Source organism: Symphalangus syndactylus, chromosome 10, assembly GCF_028878055.3.
Source record: "Symphalangus syndactylus isolate Jambi chromosome 10, NHGRI_mSymSyn1-v2.1_pri, whole genome shotgun sequence".
Classification (NCBI taxonomy): domain Eukaryota; kingdom Metazoa; phylum Chordata; class Mammalia; order Primates; family Hylobatidae; genus Symphalangus; species Symphalangus syndactylus.
The window spans coordinates 121,785,604-121,807,776 of record NC_072432.2 but is presented as its reverse complement, the minus strand read 5'-3'; the positions used below and the strand labels follow the sequence as shown (position 1 = coordinate 121,807,776).

Here is a 22,173-nt window from a genome sequence, read left to right as displayed (position 1 = left end):
AAGTTCTAGATTGATGTGTCCAAAATGCCTATCAAAAATTTTTTAATTAGCTAGGCATGGTGGTGTGTGCCTGTAGTCCGAGCTGACTTGGGAGGTTGAGGCAGGAGGATCACTTGAGCCCAGAAAGTTGAGGCTGCAGTAAGCCATGATCATGCCACTGCACTCCAGCTTGGGTGACAGAGAGAGAGAGAGAGAGAGACAGTGTCTCAAAAAAACAAAAACAAAACAAAACAAAACTCAACATGCCCTCAAACTTTTTTTCATGATCAGACTGGGTCCAGAAGAGGAAAATGTATCCTTCCAGATAGGGTTTTCTTCAAGTTCCTATCTTAGTAAATGATATCCTTTTATAAAAACCAGAAACCTGGGAGTTAACTTTGATTCAGCCCTCTTCCTCACTGCTCCATATTCAGTCTTTGATTAAGCCTTGACACTTTTACCTTCTAAATAGTTCTAGAATCCAGTCACTTCTCTTCAGTGCTGCTGTAGTCATTCTCGTCTTTTATAGGTATCATTACTAAAGCCTCCTCACCAGTTTCTTCAATTCTCATCTTGACCCTGTCTCAATCAAGAGTTATCTTGTGTGACTTTTTACTTGAAATCCTACAGATTTACAGAAAAGCTGCAAAAATAGTGCAAGCAATTCCTAATTGACTTTACCAATTTATTGGCATTTTAACAAATTTGCTTTATCATTTCCTCTTGATAGGTATACACATAATTTTTTTCTGACCCATTTGAGAGTGAGATGCAGGCATGATGCTCCTCACCCATAAAGAGTGTATTTCCAAAGAGCAAGGACATCCTCTAACATAACCATGGTACAAAAATCAAAATCGGAGAATTTACGTTGATAGTATACCAGTGTCTAATCTGTATACCTTATACATATGTCTGCACTTTTACCAATTCATAATTCACTATGAAACTCGTTATAGCAAAAGAGAAAAATGGTAATTTCTGGTCCAGGATCTCATGCAGATCTCATCCACATTGCATTTAGCTGCCATTTCTTCAGACTCCTTTAATCTGGAAGACTTTCCCAGTCCATCTTTTATGACCTTGAGGTTTTTAAGAGTATGGCCAATTATTTCATACAACAACTTTCAATTTGGGTTTGTCTGATGTTCCCTCATGATTAGGTTGGGGTTATTGTTTTTGGTAGGAATACCATGCCGATGATAGTATCTATTATCAGAAGGCACATGGTTCCGTTTTCCCCACAGTCATCTTTTAGAAGCACAAATCTAATCCTATCTTACTTGTTTAAAACCTTCAATGGTTTTTCATTGCTCTTAGGATAAACACCACACTCATCTCAGTGTATCAGGCTTCAACGCCTGCCCCTCCAGTACCTTCTTTATACTCTGCCGCTTGTTCTTTGTTTCCTTCTATTAAATAGTTTCAAAGAAATCTTCTGACTCCTTCCTCAGAGCAGTCACATGTATTGTTTCTCCAGCTTGGAAGACTCTGTGAGATCATCTATGACTACAGTTTTGATGTAGGAAGGACATAATGATGGCATTCTAGCTGGATGGGGACTGGGAGGGTGTGTCTTGGAATCTGCTCAAAGTTCCATGTGAATAACCCTCATGGAAGATGTTCATGGTGAGAAGGACTGAAGGAACCTGCTGGGCTGTTCACCATGGAATACTACACAGCCAGAAAAAGGAACAAAATCATGCCCTTTGCAGTGACATGGATGCAGCTGGAGGCCATTATTCTTGGTAAATCAACACAAGAACAGAAAACCAAATTCTGTATGTTCTCACCTGTAAGTGGGAGTGAAACTTTCTCTGTTCCTTCAGGCCCTGCCCTCAGTTTCCCCTTGACTCTGCTCCTGTCCAAATCTCAACTCAGTCGTCATGTCCCCAGGGAAATCTTTTGATGCTGCCTCCACTTGTCCCCATCAATTTGCATGCTGACTGGATTCGTGTGCCTTGCCTGCTTCCTCAGGAGGAGGGAGTGTTTTGCTCACAGTCCTATCGCTGACACCTAGTCCTATCACCAGCATCTTGACATGCAAATAAAGATTCCTAAGTTAGTGAGAGAAAAGATGAACACCTCACTCGCCTGCAACACTGCACCTTGTGATGGGGCTCTTCCCTGTTTCCTTCTTCTTGAAAGACCTCCCCTACCTTCACTTTCTAACTCCTATTTTCTGCTCTACCACCTCACTGCAAACTGTCAAAAGTGCCCTTTCTGTGTGAACCCATGGCACCTCCTGCGTACCCCTGTCAGAGCTCTTATTTTATTCTGGTGTAATGACTCTCTCCCTATACTAGACTGCAAACTCTTGAAAGGAAAGGATTGTTTATTTACTATCATTCCAACAGTTTGCACTGAGTATTAAGCTTGTTAATATTTTTTGAATAAATGAATGAATGGACTCATGCCTCTTTCACTATTATTTTCTGATTATAAAAGTAGCACATTTCATACCTGGATGTGGTGGTATGTACCTGTAGTCCCAGCGGTTCGGAAGGCTGAGACTTGAGCCCAGGAGTTTGAGTCTGCGGTGTGCTGTGATCTCACAAGTGCTTTCCAGCTTGGGTGACAGAGTAAGACTCTGTCTCTAATAAAAACAAAAAAGAAATTGTGGCCGGGCGTGGTGGCTCATGCCTGTAATCCCAGCACTTTGGGAGGCTGAGGCGTGGGCAGATCACAAGGTCAGGAGATCGAAACCATCCTGACTAACTCAGTGAAACACCGTCTCTAACTAAAAATACAAAAAATTAGCTGAGCTTGGTGGCAGGCGCCTGTAGTCCCAGCTACTCGGGAGGCTGAGGCAGAAGAATGGTGCAAACCCAGGAGTTGAGACTGCGCCTGAAAACAAAACAAGAAAAAAGAAATTATGTATAATGTTCAGTCTTCTTTTCAGTATTTTCCTAGGCAATAGATTACTTGTCTTAGGTTATTTTGCTTTTAATGATTACAAAGTTCGACTGTGTAAACTTCTTAAACAAGGAGATAAAGATCTTTCCACAGAAATCTTAGAATAATTTACCTATTTTTCCAAAATAAATAATTACTTTAAAAATAAATCTTTCATATTTTTTTTGACTAAAAATTTTAATGGTATCCTTTTTTCCTAAGAAATGTTAGTAAAATAGTGGGTGCAAAGATGTGCTCTTCTATAATCATTTTTTTTGGTACCTTTACCTCCCATATTTTATTAGATTTTCTTTCTTTCTTTCTTTCTTTCTTTCTTTCTTTCTTTCTTTCTTTCTTTCTTTCTTTTTATTATTATACTTTAGGTTTTAGGGTACATGTGCACAATGTGCAGGTTTGTTACATATGTATCCATGTGCCATGTTGATTTCCTGCACCCATTAACTCGTCATTTAGCATTAGGTATATCTCCTAATGCTGTCCCTCCCCCCTCCCCCCACCCCACAACAGTCCCCAGAGCGTGATGTTCCCCTTCCTGTGTCCATGAGTTCTCATTGTTCAATTCCCACCTATGAGTGAGAACATGCGGTGTTTGGTTTTTTGTCCTTACGATAGTTTACTGAGAATGATGTTTTCCAGTTTCATTCATGTCCCTACAAAGGACACGAACTCATCATTTTTTATGGCTGCATAGTATTCCATGGTGTATATGTGCCACATTTTCTTAATCCAGTCTATCGTTGTTGGACATTTGGGTTGGTTCCAAGTCTTTGCTATTGTGAATAGTGCCGCAATAAACATACGTGTGCGTGTGTCTTTATAGCAGCATGATTTATAGTCCTTTGGGTATATACCCAGTAATGGGATGGCTGGGTCAAATGGTATTTCTAGTTCTAGATCCCTGAGGAATCGCCACACTGACTTCCACAATGGTTGAACTAGTTTATAGTCCCACCAACAGTGTAAAAGTGTTCCTATTTCTCCACATCCTCTCCAGCACCTGTTGTTTCCTGACTTTTTAATGATGGCCATTCTAACTGGTGTGAGATGGTATCTCACTGTGGTTTTGATTTGCATTTCTCTGATGGCCAGTGATGATGAGCATTTTTTCATATGTTTTTTGGCTGCATAAATGTCTTCTTTTAAGAAGTGTCTGTTCATGTCCTTCGCCCACTTTTTGATGGGGTTGTTTGTTTTTTTCTTGTAAATTTGTTTGAGTTCATTGTAGATTCTGGATATTAGCCCTTTGTCAGATGAGTAGGTTGCAAAAATTTTCTCCCATTCTGTAGGTTGTCTGTTCACTCTGATGGTAGTTTCTTTTGCTGTGCAGAAGCTCTTTAGTTCTTTCTTTCTTTCTTTTCCTTCCTTCCTTCCTTCCTTCCTTCCTTCCTTCCTTCCTTTCTTTCTTTCTTCTTTCTATGGAGTTTTGCTCTTTTTGCCCAGGCTGGAGTACGTGGCGCCATCTTGGCTCACTGCAACCCGTGCCTCCCAGGTTCAAGTGATTCTCTTGCCTCGGCCTCTCAAGTAGCCGGGATTATAGGCACGCACCACCATACCTGGATAATTTTGTGTTTTTAGTAGAGACAGGGTTTCACCATGTTGGCCAGGCTGGTCTTGAACCCCTGACCTCAGGTGATCCACCCGCCTTGGCCTCCCAAAGTGCTGGGATTATAGGCGTGAGCCACCATGCCCAGCCATTTTATTAGATTTCTGTGGAAAGATCTCTGTCTCCTCGTTTACAAAGTTTACACAGTCGAACTTTGTAATCATTAAAAGCAAAAAAATAAGTCCCTTCCCCTTTGGTAACTTAAAATTTACTCTTTATGGTTTATTCATTAACTCATAATATTTTCATCTCTACAGTCAGCATCCCTTTGCCATGTGGTGACGTATTTGCATCCCTTTGTCACTGGCACTGTTGTCACAATGTGGTCATGATTTCCTTTGAGCATTCAGTCTCATCTACTAGCAGTGACTCTAACGCAAAGTAACCACCCAGGTATAATAGGTGACCTTGATGTTATTAAAGAATGTTTTCCGGGACTTTAAACCACAACACCTGAAAATTTTGCTTTTTAAAAAATTAGTTATATTCTGATAAGCAACTTACTATTTCTAAACGTTTGTTGAGGACAACTAACTGCATCTGTCATCTGATTTGTGTGGGTCTGATGGGGAACAAACAGAGTGTGTGTCCTTTGATCCAGTTCTCTTTGTAAAGGTAAGTAGATATTTACAACCTTGTTTTAGAGAGTTAACATGCATGAAATGAGAACAGTGTACACATTGTCTTGTCATTACACTTTTATTGGAATGCTTGCTTTCTTAATCTGATCTGATAGCAAATATATTTTTCAAGAAGCAAGAAGTCTTCAAAATATATTACTATGAAATGAGATGGGAATTAAAACAACTAATGGTAATAGCATATTTTTCTGAAAAGTTACAGCAGAAAACTCCCAGAGTTTATTTAAAAAACTTTTTTAAAAACTCCCAGTGGCATGATCACGGCTCCCTGCAGCCTTGACCTCCTGGGCTCAAGCGATCCTCCCTCCTGGGCCTCCCAAGTAGCTGAGACTGCAAGCATGTACCACCACAGCCTGCTAATTCTTAAATTTATTATAGAGACAGGGTCTTACTATGATGCCCAGGCTGAGCTGAAACTCCTGGGTTCAAATAATCCTCCCACCTTGGCCTCCCAAAGTGCTGGGATTACAGGTGTGAGCCACCGCACCCGGCCTCCAGTAGTGATTTTCATTCTCTAGTATGAAATCAGTATTCTCACTTTTGGGTAAATAAAGGCAAAATGTAAACAGTTAATCTAGATAAAGGGTATGTGGGAGTCCATTGTATTCACATCCTTGTAACTTTTCTGTAAGTTTGGAATTAATGTCAAAATTATTTGCACCAACCTAATAATTAAAACTTACCCCCACCCCTGGCTAGGTGCAGTGGCTCACGCCTGTAATCCCAGCACTTTGGGAGGCCGAGGCAGGCAGATCATGATGTCAGGAGATCGAGACCATCCTGGCTAACATGGTGAAACCCCGTCTCTCCTAAAAATACAAAAAATTAGCCAGGTGTGGTGGTGGGCACTTGTAGCCCCAGCTACTCAGGAGGCTGAGGCAGGAGAATGGCATGGACCCGGGAGGCAGAGGTTGCAGTGAGCTGAGATTGCACAACTGCACTGCAGCCTGGGTGACAGAGTGAGACTTCATCTCAAAAAACAACAACAAAACAAAAAAAACTTACCCCCACCCCCAATTCTCACTTTTTTCTGAAAATAGATGCATTTATATTTTATTCAGGTTTTTAACCATTTCTAAAAGATTGACAGATATTCACATATTTATGCTTTTGTGTTGACTTTCATACCTATCATCTAATTACAGACTTAGCATCTGATCAAATTATTTTGGGAAGAGGAAGAGGGACCTTAGAGATACTTGGTTTCTGATTCTTTTAGTCCCGCACCCTTACTTTGCCCTTAACTTTTGCATCACAGAAGTTAATTTTGTAGTGAGTGCTGAAATCCTTTTGCCATCCAACTTGGAATCCTGTTGGCTTTTTCTTCACACATTGCCTTGGTCATTAAGCTTTTACTTTTACCAGCATACTGTTTTCTCTCCTGAGTTATTGGCACTTTCAGCTTCCATTATATTTCTTCTGGTCAACTAGTAGAACACAGTTAAATCTTGAGATTACCAGTAGTAGATGATTTTTTAATTCAGATTTTTAAAATGTAACATATACATGAAATTGACCTCATCTGCTAGAAGCTGTTCACTTTAGACATGGTGTCATTTTGTAACACTTGGGAAAACTAGCTTCATTCTCAGGATTGGAAACTCAAGTCACAGGTGACAGGTGACTAATCCACTTGTAAAGCTGTGAACCCAAAGCATGGATTGGACTGGAATTCCGGTATTCGTGTTTGTTGTGAATGCTGACGGGTAGATAGTAGGGCAGTGTTCTCATCAGAGCTCCTATCCTCTCTGCATCTGTTTTTTCATCTGCAATAAGATGATGCCTATTCTGCCCTGTCCTAAGGACTGTTGTCAAACACATGGGAAAGAAGATGGGGTGATTGGACAACTATAAAAGGCTCTCATGTCTCATCTTTCTTTTTTCTTTGTTGTTCTGCATAGGATTCTTTTAGTTTTTCCAATTTTCCAGTAAACTATTTGACCTTTTAATATCCTATTGCCACATAATTTTTAAGCTTGATACAACATGGTTATTTCTCTTATTTTTGATTGGAATTTAGGGTAAGAACTACTGCCAGTAATTTTAAACTGTTCTTAACTTTATGGAGACAGTACAGTTACCATGAAATCATTGAGGATTATAATCTATTTAGGTTAATTTAATCTTTTGTTTTGCAGTCCCAGGCTGTCCAGTCTTCCTGGCTGGTCCCTGAAGGATGGAAATGCTTTCTTGGACAAGGTAATGTCTAAGACTACAAACTAAAGCCTATCTACACCCAGTGGAAAGCTATCTTCTCATACCCTGTAGTAGTGTGACTGATGGCTTTTTTTTTTTCCTCTCTGAAAAACCCCAAGATCTATGCTAGGGTCTTCAGAACATGGTAACTACTGTTTTTAAGCATGTTTTTAGAGAATGTCACTGTTCTGATTCAGATCCATTTTGCTCATGTGTAGAAATCTAAGTACTTCTGCTGCAAATACCTTTTATCACCACAGAAAGAAAACTATTATTTCTAGAATTGCAATGAGTGTTTCAAAGACAAGGCTTTTTAAATAATTCAATCCAGTTCATTTTGTGATTGCAAAGAGTAAAACCTTTTTTTAAATAACTTTAAAATCCTCAAATAGGTAGGTTTTAAACTGCTTCTATCAAGGGTCAGATCAGGTAGGGCTCTATAAAAAGCTTGGGACTTTTTTGGGTAATGAGAGGCCACAGAAGGTTACAGAAGGACAGTGGCATTGTCAGATCGGATCACTCTGGCCACTCTGTGGGGAACGGTCTGAGGAGCAGAGTGTTTGACTTCCCCGGCAGTGCCTTCTTGTGCAGGGGACAGTGCTCTTAGGTAAATTTGAGTAGTGGGTCTCCCACACTATGATCTGTGATCCTGTTTCAACCTGTCCTGATAGCCTAGAATGGACAATCTTTATAAATGATTAAAAGAAAAAAAACAGTTCTAGGACTCTGGGATTTGGAGTCCTATTATGACTTTAATGACTGACTACACCTAAAATAAATGGCTTAAATTACTTTCTCTTTGAGGCTATTAAATTTTTGACATTAGTTTATCTTCTCAGTAATTCCTTGTTCGGATCAATAGTTAGACAGTTAACTTAATAAATGAAAGACTAAAGCTACCAAAAATGTTACAACTATAAGCTAGTCAAACTTTGTACTAAAATCAGAGGTATAGAAAGGTTAAAGACTGTAAAGCCCCCTCAGGCCACTTCTTAGTCCCCTAAATCATTCTTCCTTTCCTAAGTTTCACATGTGAAAAACTAAAGAGTTTAAAGATGCTTAACATGATTCATCTAAATAAGGCATTTTTCTCTTATAATAGATACTGTTAAATAAAGAGGTGCCCTTTTTGCAGAATTAATTCCTGTAACTGCACCCTAGCCTCAAGTACAAGCCAAATGCCTAATTTGACACCAGATTTTCTTCAGAGCTGACTGTAAAATTATGTGACATTCAGAAACCCGTGCACCTGATTTCAGCCTGAGTCTCCTGCTGGCTATAAATCGTTCCCTGCAAAAGGCTCCGAAGCATCCCATTACCAGCACATTGTGAGCGAAATGACTTGCATGTGTATGTGGGAGTATTTCATTAGAAGGGAGTGGTGAATAAAATACAGTGACATTGTAAGTGTTTGGAATGGCAAATATGCTTCTGCAGTCCAGGAAGGATGAGAGCCTGTGAGGAGACTTCATCATATGCCCTGTCTTGAAATGTAGCATTATGGGGGAGAAGATTACATAGCCCATTTAAGACCAGGCAAAGCTTTGAAATTTCCCATAATTTGTCTTTAATCATTTTTAACCTCATCCTAAGGGAGTGGGGAGTCTTCTCCCATTAAACGTAATTGCTCATTTGTTTTTAGCTGGCATGTACAATGTAATTAAGAACTGTGTTCAGTCTCCTTTCAGCTCAGCCTGACACTAGTTAAATGATACTCATCTAAGGAGAGAAACCAGAGTGTACAGTGGAAGGCAAGAGGAGGAAATTGTCTATCAAGGTTCTGATATGAGACTTATAAAATTCAAAAGGACAGTACTATGTAGTCAGTGCCCTATTTTCAGATAAAGATTGAGAGTAAAATCATTCAGACTCTGATGTGTAAATATAGATACATGTATATATGAGGATATGTACAATATATGTTGAGTGACTAATGGAAACATAATAGAAAAAAATTACAACAGTATCTTTCCCTTTCTGGAAAGAGCAAAGGAAACTGTCAATCACATTCTATCTTTTACTGGTTTCAGTGTAAAGCCATAGGTAGCTTTAACCTTAATGGTGCAAAAAATTCACTGTGGACTTCAGTTTAAAGTCAATGAGAGGAGAAAGTATTAGTGGCCTTCAGGAGGCATCGTAGCAGACCCTATTGGTAGCCCACCCATATCTCTCAGACTTTGCTATTTCACTGTCCTCTGTCATAATTCCAGCTGCTAGTATCTGTATGGCTTTGCCTGAAAGTTTTTTCCTGAGGCAGCACAAAATGCAGGAGTTGGTATATAAACATTTCAGCCCCATTGCTCCTCAGTGGGATAACTCGGAGCTGTCTGTGTTAGACCATTTCTGAGTTTCCCCATGGGGATAAGTTCTAGTTGCCCCAAGTTGTATGTGGCTCAGTGCCATTATCTGTCACCTTCCTTTGCACTGATCACTTCTCTGTTCTGTTTTCTCAGCACCTCCCATATAAACTACCTTCTCTCAAACTCTTTTCTCAGGGTCACCCTGTGGGGGAAAGACAGGTCTATTAAATTTGGTGGGTCATGGGTGGGGTGAGAAGTTGGACTATATCTATTTCTTTATACATATGCTTTTTTCTTTTGAATAAATACATTTGGTTTATAATGCTAAGTAAATGGTATGTTCTGCAAGGAAAAACATTACATTTGTGGTGGCGGTGGTGGTTTTGGTGGAGGTGGTAGTGGTGGTGGTTGTGGTGGAGGTGGAGGTGGCAGTAGTGGAGGTGGTGGTGGTGGTGGAGGTAGTGATAGTAGTCGTGGTAGTGGAGGAGGTGGTGATGGTGGTAGTGGTGGTGGTAGATGTTGAATCCCTGTTTCAGGCTCTTGACTCTCCCTCCTTATGTCCCCCTTTCCTCCCAACCCTTGGTAGGTGAAGACTGTTGTGGGGTGGGGGGAGGGGGGAGGGATAGCATTAGGAGATACACCTAATGCTAAATGATGAGTTAATGGGTGCAGCACACCAACATGGCACATGTATACATATGTAACAAACCTGCACGTTGTACACATATACCCTAAAACTTAAAGTATAATAATAATAAAATTTTTAAAAAAATTAAAAAAGAAAAAAAAAGAAAAAGCTTCTAAACAGTTTATGTAGGGCCGTGACTCCTAACCTGACAGCATAACAGGATCACTGGAGGTGCTTGTTATAAACACATATTCCATGGCCTCATCCTCAGTTTCTGATCGATCCCTTCAGTCTTAGATAGGGCCAGGGATCTTTTATGTAATCCATGTCCCCACATAATTCTGGTGTTGCTAGTACAGTTTGCATACTTTATTTGGGAACCACTGGATTGTGGGTTATGGGATCTGCACATACCCATGCATGGCTTTCTTGAAGAGGTATCAAAAAATGTGCATTCAAGTCCTGAGTCCGCAACCAAACAGCATTTTACCCTTAATAAGACACTTGGCCTGCCTGAGCCTAAGCACAGGACAGTCGGCCTAATAACCTCCCAGCTTCCCTCCAGCTCTAGTAGTCTATGATTCTTCATGAAAAGTTTTGTTTGGGGAGTATATTTCTTTGGTCCTCTATCTACTGGATATCTCTTCCTTGTATTTTTCCTTTTCATTTCTTTTAGGAGCTAAAGGAGTGCTCGGGTCATGTATTTGTGGATTCTGTGCCGGAATTCTGTTTACCAGAGGTAAGATTAAGGTGCATCTTATTGTAGAAACAAACCTTATTATGTAATTGCTCAAAATGAAGTCAAGAAATAATTTTAAGAGGCTTAGCTTCCTGTTTTCAAGTTTAAATGAATCTGTTATTCCAGACACATAGTTACACAGCCAAAATGTGATCATTTAGCAGCTTTTTATATTGTTTGTAAATCATTTACTTCACTCTCTTCTTCCTATTTCCAGTTCTTTCTGTAATCCCCACTAATACTCCTACTAGGGCATAGTTTTGAGCAAGGTAAAGAAATAACTCAAGCCTTTTAGTTTTGTGATTCTGATGCCTGTGTGCTTAGGTTAGCCATATGTGTCCTGGTCTTGCTTTATGGTGGGTAATTGACAATTGCTATTATTTAGCCAATGCCAGTAAACTGTAAAAATTCTTGCTGACTTGAAATACCATACTGAATATTGTTTGAAATTCATAGATTCTGAACTGAGTCATAGAAAACAATCACTTACATATTATTATCACAGTGAGACTTGTTGTGAGGGTGCGGGGCCAGTTTCATCCTTTCAAAGGAAACTAAGATCAGTTTCCATTTGTTTTCAAGGCAGCTAATCTCAGCTGAGAGGCCTAATCCCCAGAGTAGCCTAGGTGCGGTTCTTAACAGACGTGTGAAATGTGGAAAGCCGGAGCTGCTCCCAGGTTCATGAGAAGCTGCCATTCTCTTTTTTCCATATGCCCAGTGGATCGCAGTGCCTGTAGAAAATAGTTCCACAAATTCAGGACCAAAGAGAAAAAGAATTTGGAGTGCAGTTTCTCTGATTTTTGTTTTCTCTTCTTCCTTCTCTTTCCATTTCTACACTTTGTTTAATATCCTGTAGATCAACATTTTTATCTCTCTTGGAAGTATGTGTATGTGTCTTTGAGGGTACCTGAGCAAACAGAAAAAGAAACACAGACAAACGTGGTAATTGAAGGTGTCAGATAAGAGAGAAAGTTTGAGATTTAGTAGTAAGCATAAAGCTGAAGGAATCCACGCACCCAGAGCTCTCCCTCTCACCATTAACCAAAGTCATTTTGTCATTCTCATTTGTCACTTAGGAATTGGTAGGGCAGTTCCCCATCTGTTTGAAGATTCCTAATCCTAGGTGCTACATTTGTTTTCAGTTGACCATGTGTGACACTGACTACTGCAACCTTCCATTTATGGACATCACTGTAGAATTTATGAATTGCTGTTCCGATGGCTTTCTGACTTGCTCTATAGGGTACTCAGCTTTTAAATTAGACAGTTACCATTCTGCAGTTCATTTTTGCCAAGCTAAAGGATTATTGATATATTTAGGGTTCTAGAGCCATGTACATTTTTTCAGGCAAGATGTTAGGGCACAAATTAGTAATAGTCACTGTTTTAAAGTAGAGCCAGGCCTTGTATGATTGGAAAAAAATGGGAGAGTAGTGGAAGCAGGAGAGAGGCACTTATTATAGCCCAGTCTTCACTGACTTGTGGGTGAGCCACGCAGCCATAGTCCCAATCCTCATGAAATTTACAAACTAGTACAAATAGCTTAAATATCTTTGTATCCCAGTACAGTACGCAACCAGTAAATGAGGGTTGTTTTGATTGAATTTATGGTCGGTAGAACCCCAAGTGTTTGTATACAGCAGTTTTAAAGATAGAGTAATCTTTATTGGATTCCATTAAGTGAACGTATGTAAGTAAATATGTGAGTACAGTTGACCCTTGAACAATACGAGTTTGAACTGGGTAAGTCCACTTACATGTGGAGTTTTTCATTATGACAATTTGAAAAAACTTGCAGATGAACTGCATAGTCTAGAAATAGCAAAAAACTTAAGAAAACATTAGGCATGTCATGAATGCATAAAATATGTATAGAAACTAGTCTATTTTCTCATTTACCACCATAAAGTATACACAAATTTATTATAAAAAGATAATTTTATTTTTGAGACAGAGTCTCGCTTTGTCACCTAGGCTGGAGTACAGTGGTACAATCTTGGCTCGTTGCAACCTCAGCCTCCTGGGTTCAAGCAATTCTGCCTCAGCCTCCCGAGTAGCTGGGATTACAGGTGCCCACCACTATGCCCGGCTAATTTTTGTATTTTTAGTAGAGATGGGGTTTCACCATGTTGGCCAGGCTGGTCTTAAACTCCTGACCTCAGGTGATCCACCCGCCTCGGCCTCCCAAAGTGCTGGGATTACAGGCATGACCCACCACGCCTGGCGGATAATTTTTTTAAATTGGTTCTGTTGCCCAGGCTGGAGTGCAATGGTGCTATCTCAGCTCACTGCAACCTCCACCTTCCTGGCTCAAGCCATCCTCCCACCTCAACCTCCCAAGTAGCTGGGACCACAGGTGCACACAACCACACCCTGCTAATTTTGTGTTTTTTGTAGAGATGGGGTTTTGTCTTGTTGCCCAAGCTGGTCTTGAACTCCTGAGCTCAAGCGATCTGCGTCAGCCTCCCAAAGTGCTGGAATTACAGGTTTGAGCCACCACACCCGGCCAAAAAAGTTAAAATTTACCAAAACTATGCACACCAACATTTACAAACCATACGTGACAACGACTTGCACTCAAAAGAAACATAAACGAGCATTAAGATTCAGTATTTACTCATATGCATAAAACTGTGGTACAGTATATAACTTCATAGCTACCTCCTGTTGCTGTTGTGGGGAGCTCAAGTATCCGCCTAAAACACCGTGTGATGCCAGTCATCTCCATGTGAGCGGTTCCCTTCTCCTGTAAATTGCATATTGCAGTAAAGAGTGATCTCTCACAGTTCTCATGGATCTTGCATCGTGTTTAATGCAGTACCGTAAACCTTGAATAACACCATGGGACCCATACAAAGTGTCACTAGTGATACTTGAAGTGCTCCTAAGAAGCAAAGAAAAGTCATGACATTACAAGGAAAAGTTGAAGTGCCTGATACATAGATTGAAATCTGCAGCTGATATTGCCCGCCATTTCAAGACAAATGAATCCAGCATAAGGACCATTGTAAAAAAGGACCATTGTTTAAAAAAAAAAGAAAAGAAAAGGGAAGAAGAAAAGAAAAGCAAAAGAAAATACATGAAGCTGTCACTGTAGCTACACCAGCAGGCATGAAAACTTGTACTTCTTGTGAAATACATTTTTACCTTGTATTGAAAATGCAGCTTTATGTGGGTGCAAGTCTGCTGTAAGAAAGGCATACCTGTAGACTCTGATGTGATTCAAAAAAAAGTGAAATCATTATATGACAACTTAAAGCTAAAGGAAAGCTTAAAAAAAGTCAAGATAACAGGAAAAGCAGCTTCCTCCAGCCAAGAGACAGCAGACGAATTCCTAGATGCCATTAAGAAAATCATTGAGGAGAAAGACTATCTGCCTGAACAGGTTTTTAATGCAGATGAAAGTGTCCTATTCTAGGAGAAAATGTCACAAAAAAACATTTATTAGGAAAAGAAGTGAGTTCTAACACTTAAGGCAGGAAGGGATAGGCTAACTTTACTGTTTTGTGCAAATGCACTCGGGTTTTTTATCAGGACTGCCTTTATCTATAAAGTGGCCAACCCCTGATCTTTGAAGAAAAAAGATAAACACCAGTTGCCAGTCTTTGGCTTGTACAACAAGAAGGCCTGGACGGCAAGAACCGCTTTTCAGGATTCCATTGATGTTTTGTCCCTAAAGTCAAGAAGTACCTTGCCACTAAGGGACTGCATTTTAAAGTTCTTTCAGTATTGGACAATGCTCCTGGCCACCCATAATCCCATGGGTTCAACTCCAAAGGTGTCAGAGTGGTCTAATGCCGTAAACACACCATCACTAATTCAGCCTCTAGATCAGGAGGTCATAAGAACCTTTGAGCCTCATCACACACAGTACTCTATGGAAAGGACTGTCAACTCTGTGGAAGAGGACCCCAATAGAACATCATGAAAGCCTGGAAGGATTACACCATTGAACCTGCCATCATTGTTACAGAAAGAGCCATGAAGCCTGAAACAATAAATAAATTCCTGCTGGACAAAACTGTGGCCGGGTGTTGTACTTCACAGGATTTAGAACAGAACCAGTCAAGGAAATTAGGAAAGAGATTGTGGATATGACCAAAAAAAAAAGAAAGTGGGAGGTGAAGCGTTTCAAGATATGGAGCTTGGAGAAATTCAGGAGCCTATTAACACACCAGAGGAGTTAACAGAAGATGACCCGACCAAGATGAGTGCTTCTGAACCAGTGCCAGAAGAAGCAGTGCTGGAAAACAAATTGACATTAGACAGTCTGGCAGAAGGGTTCTGATTATTCAAGACTGCTTTTGATTTCTTTCACAACTTGGATCCTTCTGTGGTATGGGCACAGAAACTAAAATGGTGGAAGAAGGATTGATACCATATAGAAACATTTTTAGGGAAATGAAAACATGAAAACACCAAACAAATTACGACGTATATCTGTAAGCACTCGAGTGCGCCTGCTTCTCCTGCCTTGCCTTCTACCTCCTACACTTCTTCCCCTCTGCCACCCAAGACAACAAGACACCAACCCCTCCTCTTCCTCCTCTCCTCAGTCTGTTTAATGTGAAGATGACAAAAATAAAGACCTCTATGATGATTCACTTCCACTTAATGGATAGTAAATGTATTTTACTTTTACTATCACTAAAGTACATTTACTTTTCCTTATGATTTTTTTTTTTGAGATGGGGTCTCACTTTATTGCCCAGCCTGAAGTGTGATGGCACAACCATAATTCACTGCAGCCTCGACCTCCTGGGCCGAAGTGATCCTCCTGTCTCAGCCTCCGAGTAGCTGGCACTACACGTGTGCAACACCATGCCTGGCTAATTGTTGAAACATTTTTTGTAGACACAAGTTCTCACTATGTTAACCAGGCTGGTCTCAAACTCCTGGCCTCAAGCAGTCCTCCCACCTCAGCCCCCCAAAGTGCTGGGATTATAGGCATGAGCCACCACATCTGGCTCCTTATCATTTTCTTAATAACGTTTTCTTTTCTCTAGCTTATTTTATTGTAAGAATACAGTATATAATATAGATGCAAAGTATGTGTTAAATATGTTATCAGGAAGGCTTCTAGTCAACAGTAGGCTATTAATAGTTAAGTTTTGGGGGAGTCATAAGTTATTTTCAACTGTACAGTGGGTCAGCACCCCTAACCCCTGTGTTGGTCAAGAATTACCTGTATATAAATGTGGTTTGGATGTTAAATTTCTCAGAGGAAAAATGTTTTATGTAAGCATACACTCTTGATATATACCAACACAATAATTTTTTATTTTTCATAATTCTAGACTCTGTGGGCTGGTTCTTAAAGAGAAATTTCAAGTTTTCTCACCCAGTTTCTGTATGCATGAGGACTAGTGGTGATGATTTTTAGCTTTATTGTTGCTTCAGTATGATTCGCATTGTTTTCTTCTGGATCTATCACTGTGCTACTCTGTCTTAATTTCCTTATTTGTTTAAAAATGATGCTAGGGGAGGTATTGGAGAGTAGGACCAGCAAAGAGTTACATGGTCCTTCATGAGGAGGACACCGTCTTGCAAAGGCAGTGCACAACTTGGGGTGAAGGTTGGGATAGTTTGGCTGTTCATTAGGCATGGTGTTCACACAGACGGCAGTACGCTGGCACTGAGTGGCTTATGACCTCTGCTGGCATCCTGTCCTCGGGGGCCAATGCTGCCTGGCAGCTTTATTAAATTACTCGTTTTATTTGTAAAGTTACTCAGCTGGAAAATACCCATAGCCAGAATGGCACCCTCCCTCTCTTCATCTGCTTATGTCACATCATCTTTCTTATTTCTTCTTCGTGGGGATGTATTTATCTCAAGGACCCACCTCTTAACCGAGTCACTTGCTTTTCCTTAGTGCATTGTATATTTCCCAGGGTTAGCTCCTCCACGGTGGAGGGCCCTGTGAGTGATGGGTTGTCTCTGAACCACGGTGTCTGACTTCTCCCAGAACATGCTGCTAATAAAGCTGCATTCCTTCAACAGAAGCACACCAAGGCTTGTTAGGTACTGGCTGCCACAGGTGGGAGGAGACAGAGGAGTCACACAGGACAAAGTGCAACTTTGAGGTGTTGTGTATAGATTGTGAACTGTCATAAGAGTTACACATATAGACCGGGCTTGGTGGCTTGGTGTAATCCCAGCACTTTGGGAGGCTGAGGCAGCCAGATCACTTGAGGCCGGGAGTTTGAGACCAGCTTGGCCAACATGGTGAAACCCCATCTCTACTAAAAATACAAAAATTAGCCAGGCGTGGTAGGGCACACCTGTAATCCCAGCTACTCTGTCTCAAAAAGAAATAAAAATTTAAAAATTGAGTTACACATACAATACTTTGGGAGTTCTGAGGAAGATGTGGTTTCTTTCATATGAGCAAATCAGGGAGACCTAGTGGAAGAAGAGAACTGCGTCTTGACAGATTGGTAGGACTTAAATATATGGAAAAATTTTAGGAGTTTTCCTAAAATTTACCCAAACTTGGATAGCCTTTTCCCTCACATGCTAACCTGTCTTTTCTCCCTTTTTACATGACCTTAGTGATGGACTTAAAAGGGCAGATCTGGGGTTAAGATTAGGATGGAAGGTGAAAGGATAATTTCCTTTCATGACTACCACTAAGCTTTTTGGGGGGGCTCTATAACCAGCACTAAACTAACAAAAGTTACCTCAGAAGAAAAAAAAAACAAAACAAGTTGTCTCTCCATCTGGCTTTTGAAGAGCTGGTTTCTGTGTGCTGCGTCCCCGTTGCCCATTAATCTATAGCAATGGGGTGTTATGTTCTAGTGTGTGCTTGCTGCCTATATGCTGCTCTCTCTGCTTGCAGTTACCTGGTTTCACTTGCCTGGCAGCAGCTGCCGACGGGTCGTGCTGTCATTTAACCTCATAAGTCTAATTCAGAAGAATTCTGTTCTAGTAGAATCAGAGTGCTGCCTCTGTGCTGGCTGTGTTCTCACTGCTGGCCATCCTGTCCTGCTACTTAATGTCAGTGTAGAAAACCTCTTCAAATGAGAGAATGGCAGTGTTGCAGGAAAGCCATCGTTATTCTGCAATACAAAAACTACTTCTCTGCATTCTGACAACATCGTTTTTTCGTCACATCATATTGATCGATCCCTGAACAGATATATATCATTCCCTCCCTTACTTTTCAGACGGAGCTAATAGATCTGTCTACAGTAGATGTGATTCTCATCTCGAACTATCACTGTATGATGGCGCTGCCATACATCACCGAGCACACCGGCTTCACAGGCACAGTGTATGCCACGGAACCCACTGTCCAGATCGGCAGGTAAGAGGGTTGATTCTGATCCTGCTAGGATGTGGCTGCGGAGCTCCTCCCTCAGTGATGACGCTATCACAGTATTATACCAGGGCTGGTGGTTAGTTCCTTCAGAACAACTAACTCAAAGAACAGGCAGGAGTAGGCGACTCTCTAGATGAGGAATGTTCATTGGAAATGCCTAAGGATTGATGGTGCAAGTAGCCTTCTTGGTCTTTTTTCTTTTAAATTAATTGGAAGGAGTTCATGGAGACAGCTCCTCTGTACAGAGGATACTAATTAGAGGAGGTAATGTTTAGAAAGATGCCACAAAGATGCAAGGCAGAGAGCTTCAGAGGGAAAGAGTGTAGCATCTTTAAGAAGAAGAAATTTTATTGCTTTACTTTCAAAAATTCCCCCTTTTTGTGGTTTGTTGTAGACTATAAATGGAGACAGCTTGTAGAAAATACAGGATGGATAAGTAAATAGATAGTTAAGTTGTCTCTGCTGTTGACAGAGTGAAACTGAGCAGTCTAGGAGTAAAACTGCAGTTTTCCTTTGACTCTAAGAAGCCTCTGCCATCCCTTTCTCTGCTTCTACTAAGCCTTTGTGACACAGGTGGTTACCACAAGTAACAATAGTATCATTTAGTGAGAAATTAGATAAAGAAAATTACTCCAGAAAAAAAATTGTCAATTTATTTTTTTTGAAATAAATTAATAAGTACGGTATAAGTCAGGTTCCAAAATGTGAGACTTAAGAATTGCTGTAGACTCCTAGGTTGGATTCTAGAGTCTTGCAGATGAAATAATGTGTTTTCATGTCAAACCATATTACCTGCACTGTGTATGTAACCATTAGGGAGCTGAGGAAGGGCTCTCATAGGAAAGTAAAACACTCGAAGTGATGCATTGGTTTCAATTGAAAGGATAAGCTAAAAAACTAGCCTCTAGTCTGGAAAAGTTAAAGCAGTGAGGATCAGCACACCAAACTGTTCCTATGAAAGCTACATCCAGGACACCAGTGAGCCTGAATCACAGGTCTTGAGATGTTGAAACTAGCACTCTTCCTTCAAGATGGAAGGAGGAGATGGTATTAGGCCAAAATAAATAAATTAGAATTAAATGAAGTTGTTTAGCTTTCAAATGCTAATACATTAATGGCTTACCGGTATGTATATGTTAACTTGGAGGGGATTTAAGTCAATATGGATCACCAATATTAGATTAGGAATGGAGATTCAAGGTGTTAAATCCATTTCTAGCTTTGTGGTCATCCTCTGGCCATCAAGAATTCCCGCAGTTCTCTGTCCTGTGAATCCCCAGAGCCTGTGTACCTTGATCTAACTGATAGCGCAGCATTTCTTAGATTCCTCATCCCTGGTTCTGTGGTATTCCAGCTCATCTCAGAGAGAGGTAGCCTTCTGCATTTAGCAGCCTACTCCATTTGTCCTTGGAGTATTCTTCCACATGGAATTTTGCTAATTCCTGAAACGTATCAAGAAAACTTATTTTATCCATTTAAAATGTTCATTTAGGCTGGCCATGGTGGCTCATGCCTGTAATCGCCCAGCACTTTGGGAGGCTGAGGCAGGTGGATCACCTGAGGTCAGGAGTTCAAGACCAGCCTGGCCAACATAGTGAAACCCCATCTCTACTAAAAATACAAAAAATTAGCTGGGCATGGTGGTGTGTGCCTGTAATCCCAGCTACTCGAGTGGCTGAGGCAGGAGAATCCCTTGAACCCAGAGGCGGAGGTTGCAGTGAGCTGAGATTGTGCCATTGCACGCTAGCCTGGGCAACAAGAACAAAACTCTATCTCAAAAAAAAAAGTTCATTTAATATTGTCATTTAAAAAAAAACAGTCCTGCCCACACCCTGCTGTGTCACCAAAATTAGATACTTGACAGTCATTTAACTTCTCCCTAAATATTTTCAGTAACATAAAGGTAGAGATCTTAGAGGGAGAGTTAAAACAGGCTTGTGTATTTCTATGATTAGAGACAAGAAACGGGCCAGCCTTGTTTTAAAGGTGAATTAAATTATTTAAGTTCAGAATTTTTAGCATGGAAATGCAATAAGAAAGTGAGGATTTTGTTTAACTTTATATCAAATGGCGATGAAGTTTATGTGCAGCAGAGAGGAAGATGATGATGAGATGGTGTAGGGGGAGGTGGGCAAGTCATTTCTCCTGGCCAACTGTTAGAGTATGGGGTGTTTCTCTAATTTTTTAATGGGTGTTCCTCACTTTTTTTGTTTAAACTCAGGCTTCTCATGGAAGAGCTGGTGAATTTCATTGAAAGAGTGCCAAAGGCTCAGTCTGCCTCCTTGTGGAAGAATAAGGACATTCAGAGGTGAGGAACAGACCACTCTCTTCCCAGAGACTATAGAGCCAGGTGCTTTGCAAAGCAGTCTCATTTGATTTCTTCCTCTATGCTTAAACAATGATTTGGTTATATTAAAGATTCTCTTTTTCCTAATACACAAAAGGGTTATATTTGATTCAACCAATGTTTTTTGAGAGGCAACTATGTGCAAGGTGCTATGCTGGGTACTGGAGTTTTTAGGAACAATTGGCTCTTGAGGTGGTCAAAGTTTAATGGAAAATCAGATAACAGGTCAGTTAACAGTTTGCATGGCACGTCTTAGAAGAGATGTTTGCCAGCTAGGCGCGGTGACTCACGCCTGTAATCCCAGCACTTTGGGAGGCCGAGATGGGCAGATCACCTGAGTTTGGGAGTTTGAGACCAGCCTGACCAACATGGAGAAACCCCGTCTCTACGAAAAATACAAAAAAATTAGCCGGGTGGTAGCACATGCCTGTAATCACAGCTACTTGGGAGGCTGAGGCAGGAGAATTGCTTGAACCCGGGAGGCAGAGGTTTCAGTGAGCCGAGATTGTGCCATTGCACTCCAGCCTGGGCAACAAGAGTGAAACTCCGTCTCAAAAAACAAAAAAAGAGATGTTTGCCCACAGTGCTGTAGGCACTCAGAAACTGAAGAACCCTGCTTAGGAAGGCTGAGAAGGACATTCCTTAGGAGATGACAGTTAAGATGGGTCTTGGAAGAAGAAATGGACTTGTTCCTATAGCAGAGGTTGAGAAGAGAAGTCCAGGCATGATGTCATGGGACATAGTATATTCAGGGAACAGTGAGATGTTCAGTGTGGATTAGGGTGAGTAGAGAGGTGAGAGGTGCAAGTAAAGGGGTGAGTTGGAGCAAGAGAATGAAGATTCTCATATGTGAAGTTTGAGTTTTATATTGTTGAGAATGTGAAGTCGGCCAGTGGAGGTTTATAAAGAGGCAAATGACCACATTTGTTTTGGGGAAAGTAACTCTGGAAGCAGCATAAAGGATGTACAGGAATGCAGAGACAGGCAGGAGGACCAGCAGTGTGACTGCGGAAACCCAGGGGAGATGACAAAGCCTTGAGCTAAGGCAGTATCTGTGAGCATGAAGCTGAAGTCTAACTTCAAAGGAATTTCTGAGATAGAATTGAAAAGAACTGGTAAGAGTTGTAAAAGAGGCTGTAAGTAATTAAGAAGGTAAGAGGAGAGCTGAGTGGAAGCCAAGGGACAAGGAAGTTTCAGAAAATACAGGTTATTGTTCGTCTCAGATGCTGCAGAAATATCCAGTAAAATGGAAATGAGGCCCTTGGCTATGGGAATGGGGAAGTCCTTAACAATCCCAGAGAGGTGAGTTGCCGTAGAGTGCTAAGTCCAGAAACCAGGCTGTAAAAGATGAAGTAAGGAGAAATATGGTAGAAGCAGCAGCTTGATTCCACTTCCATGTTCTCTTATTTAAATTGGCAACAGAGTACCCCTGTGGATGTTAACACACTGGGCTTTCTCTAACCTTAGCAATTCTGCCTTCATCTCCAGGCCCCATAGCAGCCA

The 22,173-nt window shown here is 40.8% G+C and overlaps 1 protein-coding gene across 2 annotated transcripts in view; it reads left to right on the top strand.

The window, feature by feature from the left end:
* Positions 1–22,173, top strand: part of INTS9 (integrator complex subunit 9) — a 117,277-nt gene that overhangs the window by 33,114 nt on the left and 61,990 nt on the right. Inside the window, exons 3-6 of one of the 2 annotated variants that reach the window (XM_055295849.2) lie at positions 7,278–7,338; positions 10,940–11,002; positions 18,169–18,308; positions 20,545–20,631. In XM_055295849.2, the coding sequence (XP_055151824.1) occupies positions 7,278–7,338; positions 10,940–11,002; positions 18,169–18,308; positions 20,545–20,631 (351 nt within the window). The remainder of the gene's footprint in view (positions 1–7,277; positions 7,339–10,939; positions 11,003–18,168; positions 18,309–20,544; positions 20,632–22,173) is intronic. The other variant, XM_055295850.2, reaches the window with a different exon arrangement.